This window comes from Patella vulgata, chromosome 3, assembly GCF_932274485.2.
Source record: "Patella vulgata chromosome 3, xgPatVulg1.2, whole genome shotgun sequence".
NCBI lineage: Eukaryota > Metazoa > Mollusca > Gastropoda > Patellidae > Patella > Patella vulgata.
This window is the reverse complement of record NC_065881.2, coordinates 33,452,770-33,472,408: the sequence shown is the minus strand read 5'-3', so window position 1 is coordinate 33,472,408 and position 19,639 is coordinate 33,452,770. Positions and strand designations below refer to the sequence as shown.

The 19,639-nt window shown below is 36.6% G+C and overlaps 1 protein-coding gene across 3 annotated transcripts in view; it reads right to left on the bottom strand.

Moving 5' to 3' along the window:
- Nucleotides 1–19,639, bottom strand: part of LOC126816708 (uncharacterized) — a 339,811-nt gene that overhangs the window by 318,161 nt on the left and 2,011 nt on the right. Inside the window, exons 1-2 of one of the 3 annotated variants that reach the window (XM_050543454.2) lie at nt 18,397–18,644; nt 2,811–3,161 (exon numbers count right to left, since the gene is read on the bottom strand). In XM_050543454.2, the coding sequence (XP_050399411.1) occupies nt 2,811–3,161; nt 18,397–18,400 (355 nt within the window). In that variant the 5' untranslated portion in view covers nt 18,401–18,644. Of the gene's footprint in view, nt 1–2,810; nt 3,162–17,569; nt 17,591–18,396; nt 18,645–19,639 lie in introns of those variants that run through there. The other 2 variants (XM_056099895.1, XM_050543456.1) reach the window with 2 other exon arrangements.

Sequence of the window (19,639 nt, the reverse complement as noted above, 5' to 3'; positions counted from 1 at the left end):
GCTATTGTATGACAAACTTCCTGTCTGATTCCTGAAAGCCGGTTCAGTGCTGCTTGCAGATCTAGTTATTTTTTATTTTTTTCCGCGGGAGCCTATTTTGCCATGATCTGAAACAGATATTGATCTGGAACCAAGTTTTCTATCGGGAAACCATGTGGTGGCTACACTGGATAAACTATTTTTGAAACTTCTGCGCATACCGGAAGTGACCGAACTTTGTACTTTTTCCCGGAATTGAAAATCGGCCGTGATTTCGTCCATTCTTTACCTATTTTCAAACAAATGACATTTTCGGAAACTCCGAATCTTTTCCGAGATAATGGCTATCTCACATGTTTCAATTTCAAACATTCGTCTATGACTTCTGTCAGTCGAAAATTGAAAACACGTTGTTTTCGAAACAATTTTTGTTATTTTTCAAAATTTTCAAATTTGACCTACATTTTGGGATATCTGATGTCCATCCGATTCCAGTAATATAAGTTTCATTCAGAGTTATTGCCCTTTATTTTTCAAATGTTTTCGAATTTTCCACCCATTTTCCAACCCTTATATTTTTTTGAAAGCATCAATCAATCTTTCTGAAACCCCTGCAGCACAAAGCCATATGATCAGACCGTTGGATAAAGCAATTTCAACAATGATCCCTAAACCGGAAGTAGTCGAAATAATGCTCGATATTTTGAAAAAAAAGCAAAAAATGGGTGCTTTTGGGAAAAATAGGATTTCTCCGTCCAATTTCAACGGATTAAACAAACTAATGTATCGTTGGGTGGCACGATGATTGGACTGTCGTATGATACCCAATTCATACGGATATTATGACCAGGCAGCAAACTATGGCATGCCGAAAATCAAGTATTTTCTGATTTGGAGCGTTTTTGGACGCCTTTATCCCGAAAACTGCTCCAAGGATTTTTCTTAAACTTTCTCTATCGAGAGTACTTTCAGTAGTCTTTTGCATCAAACCATCCAATAAGAATTAGAAATGTCTGGAATAGGATAAAAAAAGGGACTGAAAATTGAAAAAAAAAGTCGAAAAATTGTGAAATTTTGGAAAATGCTCTATTATTTGTTTATTTTAACAGATTTTCAAAAAAAAAGTTATAAATTGAAAGATAGGTTGCCAGGCAACGAAACATACGCCCACAGCAGCTAACTCGTCCAGGCAGTCAACAAGAGTTGTCACATATTTTTACTTTTTTCGGTAATGAAACATTAAAATCTGATTAAGAGTAACAACTCATTAAGTAATTATCAGAAAACCATTAGAATTTGTTTGGTTTTTATAAAGTTTTGCCCCATGCTAACATTTAGTATAGGAAACTTTTAACATCATGGATTTAGCTGTTCAAGTCATAAAAATTCATTGAAAATCAATATACTTGTTTGTCTCAAGACCTTACACTCTGTGTATGAATCTGAAGTCAATCGGATGATAACTTTAGCTTCTAGAGGGTCACAAGGTTTTTAAAAGTGATCAAGGGTCATAACTTTGGCAGTAATTATCGGAAATCGTTGAAAATCAATAGGATTCTTCGTCTCATGACCTCAAATACTCTGTATCAATTTAAAGTCAATCGGATATTAACTTTAGCCTCTGGAGCATTTACAAGATTTTTTGAAGTGATCATGGGCCATAACTCTGGCAGTAATTATCGAAAATCGCTGTAAATGAATAAACTTCTTCGTCTCATGACCTTAAACACTGTGTATAAATTTAAAATCAATCGGATATTAACTTTGGCCTTTAGAGCGTCCACAAGATTTTTTGAAGTGATGAAGGGCCATAACTCTGGCAGTAATTATCGGAAATCGCTGAAAATCAATAGGCTTCTTCGTCTCATGACCTTAAACACTGTGTATAAATTTAAGATCAATCGGATATTAACTTTGGCTTCTAGAGCGTCCACAAGATTTTTTGAAGTGATCAAGGGCCATAACTCTGGCAGTAATTATCAGAAATCGCTGAAAATCAATAGGCTTCTTCGTCTCAAGACCTGAAACACTGTGTATAAATTTAAAGTCAATCGGATATTAACTTTAGCCTCTAGAGCGTCCACAAGCAATTGTGGACTACGGACCGACAGACGGACGGACCAACGGACAGACGGGGGTGACGACAATATACGACCACATTTAAATGTGGGCGTATAAAAACGGAAGTAGTCGAAAAAAAATCTGATATTTTGAAAAAAATGCAAAAAGATGAAGATTTTTGACAAAAACACGATTTCACCGTTGGATATTACCAGATCAAAAGAGCTAAAGTATCGTTCGATAGCCCAGTGAATGGACTTCCGTATGCTTCCTTCGGGTCTGTTGCCTGAAAGCCGATTCAGCACTGCCATGCAAATCTAGTTATATGTATATTTACTGGTGTATAGTACAAGATGTGGTTTATATATATACACAAAGGTGCATATTACAAGATGTGGTTTATATGTATATTCAATGATTAGTAAGTAAAAAGGTTATTTATGTAATAATTAATTCATAGAGCGCCTTCATTACAACATTGGTTCACGGCTCTGTGATATATGATTTTTATTCTTTATAGATAAGTTTTCAATTTTTTATTTCCATTTTTTTCACTTTGGCATTACAAAGGAAACATCTTCTGTAGGAAATTGGGGTTTAATTTCCTAATGTTCTGCACCAACCAGTATAATAAAGACAGGCAAAAGCCAACACTAGGATTAAACACCCATAAATTATTGTTGATGAGCTAGCACCTAACGCATCGAGACACCATGGCTCACTGCGGTAGATCTACATGTACCTGTACCATCGTAAGGAAAATTTCTCACCTGATAAATTTGTTGGAGCATTTGTTTCACAGACTCCATTTGCTACTGGTGTGGATGTGGCATGAGGCAGATTTTTAGCCATTGGAGTAAATGTCTCTTCCGAAACTTTAGGTGAAGTCGACAATTTGGACTTGGTCTTCTTTTCCATTATTACCTCTTCTGGTCCAGACTTCTGTTTGGATTGCTTTGCAGGAATTGTTTTAGATGATTTAGGAGTAGCTTCTACAGTTGATACTGTATCTGTTGGGTGTGATGAGGAGGAGGGTAATGGTTCTCCAGAAGTAGGATCTACATCCACTGTTTCTCTTCCATCCTGACCATTTCTTATATCTAATTTACCATTCTTCTGCCCTATAAATACAAAAAAAAAATGGTCACATGGGCAGCTAACCTTTCAACTTTACAGACTGGGTGACCAAATGTTACAATTAGGGCAAGGGCAGATCAAAGAAAGGGCAGAATATGGATCGGAATTCAAAACTCTTAACCTTGTAAAGTGTATGCTAAAATGCTTATTTCAATGCATGTTACTTCTAAATTTGTGGTTTTAAACCATTAAAATTTGAATATATACTATTCAAAAAAAGTAGGGGATATTTGATTTTGGGGGCATAATACTAAAATATGCAAATGACTACGAAAAAAGTCACTATAGAACCTAACAGAAGAAACATTTCCAGTTACATGTGACGCCCAAACGCACCAATAGCTACCGCATGGAATGCAGGTGATGCTTGGGATCATCATGGGGGTCCAACCCAAGATTTGCACGACTCTGACTTTGAATGTTACAGTCATTGTGGCATTGAATTCCAGGGTGGAAACATCAGTTTAATTGTTTTAGTGACCAGAAAACAAATTTTGATATGCGTCGGCTTACCCAAAATGAAAGGTTACGTGCCCTTGGCATGCTACAGATCGGCACAACACAGGCGGTTGTGGCGCGGACGATGAATGTTTCTCAGTCTGTCATAAGCAGGCTATGGTCCAGATACCGTGATACACAATCTGTACAGGACAGACCACGCTCAGGTCGACCAAGGGCGACAACTCAAGCCCAGGATCGATTTATCCGTACCTTGGCCTTGAGAAATCAGGTCATCACAGCAAATCAGATCAGCGCTCGTCTTCAAACAGACACTGGTGTGAGAGTGAGTGGCCAGACGATTCGGAATCGACTGCATAGGGGTCATCTTCGCGCCCGACGTCCTCGCGTGATCCCTTGTTTGAGAGATCATCACATTCAGGCAAGACGTCGTTGGTGTAGGGATCGTCAACACTGGGATGTTTTCAGATGAGTCAAGGTTCACTGTTGATTTTTTGGACAGACATAGGAGGGTGTGGCGTCGTCGAAACGAGCACTTCCAAGACGTTAACGTCATCAGACATGATCGATTTGGGGGTGGTTCTGTTATGGTGTGGGGAGGCATCACTGTTGCTGGAAGAACGGCTTTACATGTTGTTGCAGGGCGTGTAACAGGCCAGTACTACCGGGACAACATCTTGGCAGTCCATGTTGTGCCGTTCGCACGATGTCATGGCCGCCGTTTCATCTTCCTGGATGACAACGCAAGATGTCACAGGGCCAGGATCGTTACAGGTTACCTCCAACAACAGAACATCACCACATTACCTTGGCCAGCACTGAGTCCCGACCTCTCCCCCATCGAGCATGTCTGGGACATGCTTGGACAGAGGTTACGTCAACGTCAACAACGTCCTGCCAATGTCCAAGAACTTGCTGCTGCGTTGCAACAGGAATGGGACAATCTGGACCAAAATGACCTTAGACGTCTCATTAGGAGTATGCCACGTCGGATCAATGCTTGTTTGGCAAACAGAGGAGGATTTACCCGTTACTGACTTGGTTGTGATGCTGTGGTAACTTTGCTGTTTGACCCCGGGTATCATTTTACACTTATAATGGTCAGTCTGTGCCTTACTTAGTCTAACGATCATTTGCAATAAATCGATGAATGTGAACTTCATTTCATTTTGTCATTTGTTTCTTCGTCAGTTTCATTAGGTGACTTTAATAACACTTAAAAATCAAATATCCCCTACTTTTTTTGAATAGTATATGTAATGAAGCTCAATGAAAACAAACCACTGATTTGACGCAGCTGAACATTTACTGACAAGTAAATTAACAACAACCCACATTGACCATAACAACTTTACTTATTACAGTGAAACATAGTTGCACAAGGTGTAAAGTTGGTTGCCAGGCAACGAAACATACGCCCACAGCAGCTTAGTCGTCCGAGCAGTCAACAAGAGTTGTCGCATATTTTTTCTACCAGCGGCTGCCAGGCACGATACGCCCACATTTTCGACAGATGGAAAGAAAGTGATTTTTCCTGCAATCAAGGGACATATTTAAGGAAATTACAATTCGATACGTACGAATATTGAAAGGAACCGAGATCTTTGGGTTATAAACTTACATTTCAAGTTTCATCAAAATCAGATAAAAATTGTGACCTCTATCGAGTCCACAACCTTGTTATACCATATTTTTATGCTATTTGAGAACGAAGAGCGGCCATTTTGTCTGTCAGTTTTGGGCTGATTTTCACGAATTTCGAACACAGTCGTCCTTAGGGTGTAACGGTGATATAATAATACGGTTTTTTAAATCAGACAAAAATTATGACCTCTATAGGGTCCACAAGCTAAAAACGCGATTTTTCGTACAATCAGGGGCGATAATTCAGGAAGTTACGTTCCGATATGCACGAATATCAAAACCGAGATCTTTGGGTTATAAACTTACATTGTTTTCGTACAATCAGGGGCGACGACAATATACGTCCACATGAAAATGTGGGGGTATAAAAATCTGATTAAGAGTAACAACTCATTAAGTAATTATCAGAGAATCATTGGAATTTGTTTGGCTTTTAGTTCTGCCCTATGCAAACGTTTAGTATACAAAACATTTAATATCATGGATTTAGACGTTAAAATTATCAAAAATCATTGAAAATCAATATTTTTGTTCATCTCAAGACCTTAAACTCTGTGTATCAATCTAAAGTCAACCACATGATAACTTTGGTCTCTAGAGCATCTACAAGATTTTTCAAAGTGATCACGAGTCATAACTCTGCTAGTAATTATCGGAAATCATTGAAAGTCACTGGGCTTCTGCATCTCATGACCTTAAACACTGTGTTTAAATTTAAGGTCAATCGGATATTAACTTTAGCCTCTAGAGCAGTGATTCTCAACAAGTGTGCCGCGGCACACAGGTGTGCCTGGAGATCTATTGACTTTACGCTCTAGAGCGTCCACAAGATTTTTCAAAGTGATCAAGGGCCATAACTCTGGCAGTAATTATCGGAAATCGCTGAAAATCAATAGGCGTCTTTGTCTCATGACCTTAAACAATGTGTATTAATTTAAAGTCAATCTGATATTAACTTTAGCCTCTAGAGCGCCCACAAGCAATGGTGGACACTGGACGGACGGACGGACGGACTGGGGCGACGGCAATATACGACCACATTTCAATGTGGACATATAAAAATCAAAAGTCAGTAATTGTCCAACATCAAGTATACAGCCTGGAGACAAACAGTGTCAGCAATGACAATCCAAAATGGGTCCCTCAGAGTAACACCAGTACAGAAAGCTAGTAGCATGTCATCGTGCCAGAGCTGTACTGACCCTACCTTTTTAAATGCCACATTTCATGCATCATGTCTGCACCATAAATCCTGATTTTCCACATTCACATTTTTTTTTGTGTTTGAAAAAATTGTGTGGGTTGTCTATGTGATCAATGTGAAATTTTATTTGAAGATTGGTGCCCTCTAAAAATTTGTGTGCAGGGCAACCACCCTGGAGGTCCCCTTCACGCTATGCCACTGCCTCGCTCCCGATACACACAGAACCCTGGATTCATCAGGGCTTGCCACGAGACGCGAGCAGTTGCTCGCGCTGTGCTTGCGTAAATCTACATTTACGCGAGCTGTTCGTTGCTCGCGCAAACTTTAAGAAAAAGCTGTAAAAATAATCAAAATATTGACAAGTTTATTGCCGAAACTAACCCAACAATGTCAATATTGTCATAAATTTGTTTGTCAAACTGAGATTCACCCAGCTGCACGCGGCATTTCCTCCATAAATTTGATTGGCTAATGAAGTTACTCCCCACTCAGGTCAAGTCGTGTTACTAAAAATACACTTTAGACCTGAACGTCATAACTGGTTTTCCTACGAACACCAGTAAAAAACGTGTGATAATCGAGTCTAAAGTAAAGAATGTTTACATCCGGCATTTGGCATTCACGCTAAATGAACACATTTCAAACTAATATTTATCGGTATTTCTTATTTTATCAGAACTTCGGTTTCTATTCCATTGTGCGGGGGGTTGGATGGCTGAATGGTTAGCGTGCGCGCTGTATCATAAAGTGTGTCATTGAGTCGACTGGCGTGGTTTCGATTCCCCGGTTGTACGTGACAAGGAGTAGGGTCACCTGTCCAACCTCGTGGGTTTTCTCCGGGTCCTCCGGTTTCCTCCCACTGCTAAAGACCCCTATGCGCAAGCGTATTATTGAAATAAAATTAAACCATGTTAGTCCCGAAATGACCTAGTTTGTGTCAAGTGGACGTTAAACCCCATTTCTCTCTCTCTCTCTCTCTCTCTATTGTGCAGTCGTATAATTTTCAATCTGAGCTAATAATGGCCAAAGGAAACCCGATTGCCCTATCCACATTTATGTCGTGGGGTGAAGAAATCCATACGGAAATTGGTTTTAAAGAAGAGTATGACTGTCAAAAACAGAAAGCGATGGTCACACATGTTTACTGCAAACTCTGTGCCAGGAATAGCAATTTTCTTAAAACAATGGCAACAAAAGGACAGGTGTCGAATGATATCATGAACTATGTAATAGGAACCAGTTACATTAAAAAATTCAATTTAAATAGGCATCTTTCTGGTAGAGCACACAAACTAGCAGCTGATTATGATAAAATGCAAACAAGTTCAACAAGTGATAGTGCCAAGCCAACGTCAAGTGACCAACCCAGAATAGATGCAACAATGAAATCTTCTTCTGTGGAAGCCTATTCAAAACTTTTTAATACAGCATATAATATAGTTGTGCATGGAAAACCTTTTGTTGACTTTCCATACATTGTCAACATACAAAAAGAAGATAGGTTGCCAGGCAACGAAACATATGCCCACAGCAGCTAAATCGTCCGGGCAGTCAACAAGAGTTGTCGCATATTTTACTTTTTTCGGTAATGAAACATTTATAATACACTAAAATCTGATTAAGAGCAACAACTGAGAAAACCATTAGAATTTGTTTGGTTTTTATAAACTTCTACCCCATGCTAACGTTTTGTATACAAAACTTTTAATATCATGGATTTAGCTGTTCCAAGTCATAAAAATTCATTGAAAATCAATATACTTGTTCCTCTCAAGATCTTAAACTCTGTGTATCAATCTGAAGTCAATCGGATGATAACTTTAGCCTTTAGAGCGTCACAAGATTTTGCAAAGTGATCAAGGGCCATAACTTTGGCAGTAATTATCGGAAATTGTTGAAAATCAATAGGATTCTCCGTCTCATAATCCTAAACACTGTGTATAAATTTAAGGTCAATCGGATATTAACTTTGGCCTCTAGAGCATCCACAAGATTTTTCAAAGTGATTAAGGGCCATAACTCTGGCAGTAATTATCGAAAATCGGTGAAAATCAATAGGATTCTTCGTCTCATGATCTTAAACACTGTGTATAAATTTAAAGTCAATCGGATATTAACTTTAGCCTCTAGAGCGTCCACAATTGCTTGTGGACGCCGGACAGCCGAACGGACGGACGGACGGACAGACATGGCCGACGACAATATACGACCACATTTAAATGTGGGCGTATAAAAATGGTGTTCAACTTTTGAAGGGTAAACAAAACAATAAACTATGTGCTGTTATGACACAAATTATAGCTGAAAGTATTCAAGACAAAGTGTCTGAAATTGTCAGGCTTAGTGCATGTGCATTCAGCATTTTAAATGATGGTAGCCTGCCCAAAAAAACAGGAGGTGATTTGGAACTAGTACTAGGGAGTGAAGGCCTTCCTTGCTATTACTGTGTTGGTCTTGAGGAATTGGCAGCGCATGGCAGAGGAGATGCTGAATCTATTAAAACCGCCATCGATGACACATTTCTTCAAAAAATAAGATAGGTTGCCAGGCAACGAAACATATGCCCACAGCAGCTATATCGTCCAGGCAGTCAACAAGAGTTGTCACATATTTTTACTTTTTTCGGTAATGAAACATTTATAAGACATTAAAATATGATTAAGAGTAACAACTCATTAAGTAATTATCAGAAAATCATTAGAATTTGTTTGGTTTTTATCAAGTTCTGCCCCATGCTTACGTTTAGTATACAAAACTTTTAACATCATGTTAACATCATGACTGTTCAAGTCATAAAGATTCTTGAAAATCAATATACTTGTTCGTCTCAAGATCTTAAACACTGTGTATAAATTTAAAGTCAATCAGATATTAACTTTAGCCTCTAGAGTGTCCACAAGATTTTTCAAAGTGATCAAGGGCCATAACTCTGACAAAAATTATCGGAAATCGCTGAAAATCACTAGGCTTCTTCGTCTCATGGTCTTCAACACTGTATATAAATTTAAAGTCAATCGGATATTAACTTTAGCCTCTAGACCGTCCACAAGAATTTTCAAAGTGATCAAGGTCCATAACTCTGGCAAAAATTATCAGAAATCGCTGAAAATCAATAGGCTTCTTCGTCTCATGACCTTAAACACTGTATCAATTTAAAGCCAATCAGATATTAACTTTGGCCTCTAGAGCGTCCACACGATTTTTCAAAGTGATCAAGGCAGTAATTATCGGAAATCACTGAAAATCAATAGGTTTCTTCGTCTCATGACCTTAAACACTGTGTATACATTTAAAGTCAATCGGATATTAACTTTAGCCTCTAGAGAGTCCACAAGATTTTTCAAAGTTATCAAGGGCCATCACTCTGGCAGTATTTATCGGAAATCGCTGAAAATCTATAGGCTTCTTCGTCTCATGACCTTATACACTGTGTATAAATTTAAAGTTAATCGGATATTAACTTTGACCTCTAGAGTGTCCACAAGATTTTTTGCAGTGATCAAGGGCTATAACTCTGGCAGTAATTATCGAAAATCGTTGAAAATCAATAGGCTTCTTTGTCTCATGACCTTAAACACTGTGTATAAATTTAAAGTTAATCGAATATTAACTTTGACCTCTAGAGTGTCCACAAGATTTTTTGATGTGATCAAGGGCCATAGCTCCAACAGTAATTATCGAAAATTGCTGAAAATCAATAGGCTTCTTCGTCTCATGACCCTGAACACTGTGTATAAATTTAAAGTCAATCGGATATTAACTTTAGCCTATAGAGCGTCCACAAGCAATTGTGGACGCCGGACGGACGGGGGCGACAACAATATACGACCACATTTCAATGTGGGCGTATAAAAATTAGATGGCTCGACATATCAGGATAAGTGTATCAGCATTACAGGAAAATACAATGGTGTTTTTACACGATTCACCAATGACAGGCCATGGCTATTGACAATACACTGTGTTGCCCATCATGCTGAACTAGCTGCTAAAGATGCCTTTTTGAAAAGTGCAGAACTCAAGGAGGTGGATGAGTTTTATTTAGCTAACTATAAACTTTTAAAAAACTCTGGTAAATTAAAAGGAGAGCTCAAACTGCATGTATAGCAAGCGATCTTCCCTATTATAAATTGAGCAAAATTCATGGAACCAGGTTTCAATACAATCGCAGGGAAGGTTTCAAAAAGCTAATCAAAATGTGGTTCTTTTTGATAACCTGTTACGAAAATGTAGATAAGGCATTAAATGCTTATAATAAAATTAAGCATATTGTTATTACAAAACTGAATGAAGCATATATTAAGAGGTTTGAATCTTTTGATAGTGATATCTTCGTTGCTATGGGGTTTATAGATCCAGCACGGTGGAATATGTCCGAAAAGGAAACGACAAGTATGTGTTTTAGACAATAGGTCTTCTGTTGGAAAAGAATGTAGTAGTCCCAAAAATCAGCTTTTTCTTGATAAAGACTACAACATAAAAGATTTAGATGTCGACTCTGACTCTTTAAGTTGTAGTTCTTCTGAAGTTTCTGATTCTGATGGAGAATCAAACTAAAATCAGAAAAAAACTTGTAAATTTATTTACACTTAGACAAATCATATTAAAAATAAAAATTGCATTACTATATTCTGCTGAAATATGGAGCATGGGATATATTTTCCGTCCTGTACATTATGTTATTAATAGAATTAGAATATCCGTCCTGTATTAAATATTACTATTTTGTCTTGCTCAGTCTATGATTCTAGTAATTCTTTTTTTGCTTTATAATATATGTTTTTGATTATGTTTTGTTATAGTGCCAACTCTTAGTATTTAACTAAAGAATTCAATTAATGATAGAATAACCGTCCTGTATTTATTGTTGAATTGTTGCTCAATCGTTTATTTTGTTGTTTTGTAATAAAGAATTGAAAAAACATATATTACAAACTATAAACAGCTTTGTCATTATTTATTTAACCAGCGACTGCCAGGCAGGATACACCCACATTTTTGAGAGATGGATAGAGAACAAGCTAAAAAGAAAGTGATTTTTCCTACAATCAAGGGCCATAATTCATGAAGTTACAATTCAATATGCACAAATATCGAAAGGAACCAAGATCTTTGGGTTATAAACATGCATTTCAAGTTTCATCAAAATCGGATTAAAATTGTTACCTCTACAGGGTCCACAACCTTGATATACCATATTTTTACACCTTTTGCGTACAAGCGGCGGCCATTTAGTCCGGCAGTTTTGGTTTGATTTTCAGGAAATTTGAACTCAACCTTTATTATGGTGTCACAGTGATATATTCAAACGTTTTTTAAAATCAGATAATAACTGTGACCGTCAGAGGGACCACAAGCTAAAAAAAGGCGATTTTGCGTATAATCAGAGCCATAATTCAGGAAGTTACGATTCGATATGCGACAATATCGAAAGGAACCAAGATCTTTTGGTTATAAACATGCATTTCAAGTTTCATCAAAATCGAATTAAAATTGCGACGTCTATAGGGCCCACAACCTTGATATACCATATTTTTACACTGTTCGCGTACAAGCGGCAGCCATTTTGTCTGGCAATTTTGGCCCGATTTTCTCGAAATTCGAACTCAACCTTCATTACGGTGATATAATCAAACGTTCTTTTTAAATTGGATAATAATTGTGACCTCCAGAAGGACCACAAGCTAAAAAAGGCGATTTTGCGTACAATCAGGGGCCATAATTCAGGAAGTTACTATCCGTTGTGCGCAAATATCGAAAGGAACCATGATCTTTAGGTTATAAACATGCCTCTCAAGTTTCATCAAAATCGAATTAACATTGTGACCTATACAGGGTCCACAACCTTTATTTACATGTACCATATTTTTACACTATTCGCTTACAAACGGCGGCCATTTTGTCCAGCAATTTTGGTCCGATTTTCATGAAATTCGAATTCAACCTTCCTTAGGGTGTAACGGGGATATAATAATACGTTTTTTTAAATCGGATAAAAATTATGACCTCTATAGGGTCCACAAGCTAAAAACACGATTTTTCGTATAATCAGGGGCCATAATTCAGGAAGTTAAAATCCGATATGCGACAATATCAAAAGAAGATCTTTAGGTTATAAACATGCATTTCAAGTTTCATCAAAATCGAATTAAAATTGTGACCCATACAGGGTCCACCTTGATTTACCATATTTTTACACTATTTGCGTACAAACGGCGACATTTTGTCCGCCAATTTTGGGCCGATTTTCACGAAATTCGAACTCAACCTTACTTAGGGTGTAATTGTGATATAATAACCATAAGCGAAAGAAGGCGATTTTGCATACAATCAGGGGCCATAATTCAGGAAGTTACTATCCGATATGCGCAAATATCGAAAGGAACCATGATCTTTAGGTTATAAACATACCTCTCAAGTTTCATCAAAATCGAATTAATATTGTGACCTATACAGGGTCCACAACCTTTATTTACATGTACCATATTTTTACACTATTCGCGTACAAACGGCGGCCATTTTGTCCAGCAATTTTCGTCCGATTTTCACGAAATTCGAACTCAACCTTCCTTAGGGTGTAACGGGGATATAATAATACGTTTTTTTAAATCGGTATAAAATTATGACCTCTATAGGGTCCACAAGCTTAAAACAAGATTTTTCGTACAATCAAGGGCCATAATTCAGGAAATTACGGTCCGATATGCGCGAATATCGAAAGGAACTGAGATCTTTGCGTTATAAACTTACATGTCAAGTTTCAACAAAATCGGATAAAAATTGTGACCTCTATAAGGTCCACAAGCTAAAAATGTGATTTTTTGTACAAACAGGGGCCATAATCCATGAAGTTTCGATCCGATATGTGCCAATATCGAAAGCAGCCGAGATCTTTTAGGGATAAACCTAAATTTGCGTGAGCAGTCATCTGCTCGTCATCAATTTATTCGTGGCCAGCCCTGATTCATGCTTGAATTACGATATTAGAAATTGACAAGACAACTGATGTCATATAATAAAGATAGGGATAAAAATAGGTTGCCAGGCAATGAAACATAAGCCCACAGCAGCTAAGTCGTCCGAGCAGTCAACAAGTGTTGTCGAGAACATTTACAACACATGAAAACCTGATTACGAGTAATAACCCATGAAATAATTATTAGAAAACATTAAAATTTGTTTTGATTGTTTGGCTCATGACCTTAAACAATTTAGCCTCTAGAGCGTCCACAAGATATTTCACAGAAGGGCTTTAATACTGGCAGTAATTATCAGATATCGTTGAAAATGAATAGAATTCTGTGTCTCATGACCTTAAACACTGTGTATAAGTTTAAAGTCAATCAGAAATTAACTTATCGGAAAACATTGAAAAATCAATGGGATTCTTCGTCTCATGACCTTAAACACTGTGTATAAATTTAAAGTCAATCGGATATTAACTTTAGCTTCTAGTGCGATTACAAGATATTCCAAAGTGATCAAGGGCCACAGTACAGGCCAATGGAATCAAACTATTGCAAACAAATTTCTACCCATGTATTTTACAGCCTCTAGAGCATCCACAAGACTTTTCAAAGTGATCAAGGGCCATAACTCTGGCAGTAATTATCGGAAATACTCAGGCAGGGTGCAGTTCCTCTAGAGAATTAAATATTAAATGTCAAGGTCCATTAATTTATTATATGAACTATGAACTGATTATTCTATACAGATAAATTTTCATCAAAACACTCATAGGGGCCCACAAGGAGAAACATTTACTAGTCAATTTGAAAAATATTTTCACATATCTTGGATGGTTTGAGGTGGTTTAAGGAACAGCAACTTTAGACTGTTTCGGTATGTCTAGTGATGTACCTGTATTAATCGATCACTTTTCTCTAATTTTCTTCAATGAACTGGGGTAGTTACATGTAATATGTACATGTACCATGTGCTAAAGGGTTAAATATCCTAAAAGGACTATAGTTTTAATTGAATGACTGTACAACAGTACCTATAACAAACAATCCCAAATATCAATATATTTGGAATGTCTGTGCTTAAAGGAGCTAAATCGCTAATATTTGGGACCTACATGTAGAAATTGACACAAATATCTAAACACATATACACAGTATTACTACTTCTTTATAACTTAATGTAAAATGGCTATGAAGATTTGGTTATCCCGGGTGTCAGTGAATAGTTTCGTTTGTACTGAACTCTTCAGACTGATGGGACTCATGTGGTGGGCTTTTACTTTACTCCTGATACCTTGGCGGTTATTCTATGGTTACAAATTGCCGAATTTATTACCAGGGTCGGTAGCTCACTTACCGGGGTTGTACAGAGATTTGACAACCCATAGAGTTCATAACATGAAAATGTTAAACAACAGCATCATAATTAATCTGTCTTTGGAAATTTTATTATTTCGTGCACACCCTTTTTAGAAAATCTTATCTTCCTTCACATTAATCTGTTTTCAGTTAAAAATATGCTTAATGAATCAAACTAGGAAAGATGGACTTTTGTTCGGCAATAGTCCCATCTATAATCATATTGTTACAAGAAGTAGACAAAAATCTGTCGTTTTTTTGCAATTTTCATGGTTCTGGTAGTTTCTGATGTTGAAGAATTCAAATTTGCCATGGAAATGGATGACAAAATGTCTGCTGTCATGAGAAATGGGTATCACATCTGCATTGCATCTTCATTTAACCAATTTTTCTGGCTGACAAAGTGATATATGATGATTAATGTGACCTCATCGTCAGTATAATCCTTAGTCAAGTTCTGTACAAATAGTGTAGATTCCTATAGAATTTTGTTGGATTCTATAGAATGCTATAGAATACTACAGGAAGAAATAAAGTAATTCTGAAGATTGGTTCACAATACTAAAGTTTTGCATACAATATGTTGTGGGATTTTATCCAAGTGTAATGGGAATTCTACCGATTTCGAGAAGCCAGAAAAAGCATGGCAGCAAGGTGAATGACTGATGAATCGACGTATCGTTGGCGTAACTGCAGCAGGATCTCCAAAGTGGGGCCCACAAACTGACGTATCATCATGTCTACATTACAAAGTATGCAATAATTCAGACAAATCTGCCCATTCATATTTAAGTTAAGAGAGAACTGAGAGATTAAATTATCTTGAAATCTAATTTTAGTCGAAAAACTGTAAATAACAAGCCAACAGTGAGGCTGATGTCCCCCGCCGAAATAGGAAAATAATTAGAGGACACATATAAAAATCAAATTGCGTATCGCTCTGCTTACCCTGAGCAGAAAATGCTCATTATCAAACTTAGTCAAGGTATTACTGTAATGAAACTATACACCAAGTTTCATCAATCTCACTTAATTAGAACTAAAGTTATCGTGTCCCAAAGCATCAACCAATCAAATTACTTATCTCTGCTTACCCTAAGCGGAAAATGCTCATCTTCGAACTCCATCAAGGCATTGACCTAATCAACACATACACCAAGTTTGAACATTCTAGCTCAATTAGGAAGAGAGTTATCGTGCCCCAAAGTATCAACCAATCAAATTGCTTATCTCTGCTTACCCTAAGCGGAAAATGCTCATCTTCGAACTCCATCAAGGCATTGACCTAATAAACACATACACCAAGTTTGAACATTCTAGCTCAATTAAAAGTTATCGTGTCCCAAAGCATCAACCAATCAAATTGCTTATCTCTGCTTACCCTAAGCGGAAAATGCTCATCTTCGAACTCCATCAAGGCATTGACCTAATCAACACATACACCAAGTTTGAACATTCTAGCCCAATTAGGAAGAGAGTTATCGTGTCCCAAAGCATCAACCAATCAAATTGCTTATCTCTGCTTACCCTAAGCGGAAAATGCTCATCTTCGAACTCCATCAAGGCATTGACCTAATAAACACATACACCAAGTTTGAACATTCTAGCTCAATTAGGAAGAGAGTTATTGTGTCCCAAAAAGTGTGACGGACAGACAGACAGACGGACAGACAGACAGACAGACGGACGAACCCATTTTAATAGTCCCCTGCTTTCTTCGAAAGGCGGGGGACAATAATTATTATTTCATCAGTGTAGAATTATTAACACATATACGCGAATATTTAATGAATTAAGTGAATATAAGACATGTCTTTAAATGGCATTTAAAACATATGCCTTCTGGTATTATCAGCAAATGGCATTTCTTCGTTTCGTTGTGGAGTTTCCATAAGTTCTAATATTTACAGCAGAATAAAAAATATGCAAGGAATAGAGGAATCTCGATCATCAAGTCATTATTCCTATTTTTTGTGTTCGCCATTCACAGTTTTAGGAGAATCACAGACACCGTGGAATAACTGTACTAAAAACAAAAGTACTGTACAATGTACTTGAAAACTTAAATCTTGATGCCCTGAGAACGATCACTGGATTAGTGAGATTTATTTCTCATAATCTATTATATAAAGAACCTGGGTTCATTTCGCTTGAATTAGACCATATCGCCATAAACCAACTCCACTCTGTTTTACAAAATGGTGAATAAAATGTCTCCAAGTTACTTGTCTATCCTAGTTCCCCCACAAATCCTTGGATTCAAAACTGAAGACTCCAATAAACATAGTAAAATATTACTTGAATCAATTACTTTCTTGGTAACTATATACATCTGACGTCTTCAAAACATCATACAATGCAAGCATGTTATGAAATGGCAATGCATTAGAAATGACACAAATTATCAAATTTACTTATATGCACGATTAATAGCAAGTATAAAATATTGTACTGCTAAATTTATTTTGTATATGAAGTGTACATATCATAATTGTATTTGTAGTATATTTATTAAATAAGGAGACAAATTAATATAAACCCTTGGCTTGTTTTGGAATCCTTGCTTTTTGACAATGTATGTATTCATCATCTATGTCATTTGAATAAATGTTTCATGAAATGAAATGGGTTTTAAAGACCAGATAGCGGTATTTCTACCTACAAACTGCCAAGAGTTCCTTTACGTGCACCAACCGACAACTACACAGGACTTTGTTTTTTCATCCCGTCAAACAAAATGAAATTAGGTTTAACGTCCTACTTTTCTGTCCCAACCGAGCTATTGCAGACGGACATACAGGATATAGGCTCTCTGTCCTGCACCACTGAAAATCAGAATCCACGCTGAAAATTCCTGGGGAAATTTCTTGGTCGTTGCCAGGATCGAAACAAGTGACCTAGTTATAGTTAGTCAGAGCCTTCATCACAGAGCCAACGTATCTCTCTCTCGTAGTATGGATGACAATTAACTTTTAATTATTAAAGACAATTCAGATTTGGTTACAACCATGCCGGTATACTTCACAAGAGATATGAAGGGGTGTATATATTTTTACACCTATTAAATGTTTTCACACCTTTTTACACTATATATAGCTTACTTCCCCTTGACCAATTTTACGCAAAGTAATTTGTCAATAAATGTCAACTCAAGAGCAAAGCCTAAAATCTAATAACGTGAATTTCTTTTTTATGGCATCCACCATGAACTTTAACAGATTTCTAAAACTATATGTATTAAATAGAAAAAAAAAACAAATTTAAAAACATTCTTTATTTCCAGTCCAGCTGAATCTATCGCCATATTGAATGCATAAATTATACGAACAGGCAACATAGTTTCCAATTATAGACTATAACACTAACCCAGTAAATATTTCACGTTCCGTTTGTATTACAGGGTGTATAATTACACATTTCCTGTAAATAATGGCTGAATAAAACATTGTTGTATACATTCCAGAAAACTCGAATAATCCTTGATCAAATATACAAAACACACGTAGTTGTAAATTATATCTAGGTCATCCTATTACAAATGCCGAGAATTATTCTGGGATAACCTTCTCACTGATAATAAAGACTTACCCATAGCAGCTATGAATTCCACTGAGTGAAAATTTCACCCAGTTATCAGTCGTTTATATATAAAAATACTGTCTTTAGCAGACATATAGATGCCCCACCAAATCTACTCCATCCCCGCCATCTGAAGTGAATTATCCACAGGTTGTATTAGATGACTTATCAGGCTCTGAATTACATGAAGTCTTTCTAGGTTGTATCAAGCTCTACTTCTGCTATTTAACAGACCCGTGCCTCTAATAGGTCACAAAATATCAAAAGGATGTTTACTATTATAATCATTGACACCCACACGAAGGGGAAATAACATGAGTATACAAATATTATAATACTGATATTGTTTAGGGAAATGAATTTATTCTCACTGAAGGACATGAATGTTTTCATTTTTAATGCTAGCGCCCCGTCTTACACTACTTACTATATCGATTCCGAAGCACTAACAAATTGCCCGTCCAGCACTATATTAGTCATACGTCTAAACATATATATAATGATTTTGTAAAGAGTAGTACTAGTACACATACTTTTTTAAAAGCAAGCAATAAATGTTTTAGAAATTATTTTTAAAAGGGAGATTAAATAACCTTCCTTGAAATCAAATTTACGCATATATATATATATATATATATATATATATATATATATATATATCTATGTTAAAGTAAATAAAGTATAAGTACTTCTATGTTTACGGTAGATAAATACATAAATAAATAAATAGAAAATACGTCCAGGTAAAAAATTCACCACTTTACTTCATTCTGACATAAATTAAATCATTAAATATACAATAAAATATACACATGCAATGAAATATATTTTATACAATAAATATGTTTTTCTGGGGGGGGGGGGGCTTAATATACTTGGGCACCCCCCCCCCCCCAAAAAAAAAAAAAAAAATTTACATTGTAGGCCCAAACTCCTATTTATTTACAATAATTATTAGGATTAGTTAAGATTCTATCTGTATAAAACCTGTACATATCCCAATATGGTTTATACTGCTAAAATAAAACACAGAGATAATCATCCTGGAAACATGTGTGACGTGAAAAGTACCTGTGTTCCATAAAATTGTGTCTAATTAGCCTGTCAGTAATATTTTGTTAATTTTTTTCTGCCACTTATCAGAGTGAATCGCAGGTAGGTACCCAAAAACATTACCGCCTAAACCAAATATTTATCGCCCGCTCAGCCAGCAACGTAACCATAATGCTTTTGCACGCGGTGTCTTGGTAGA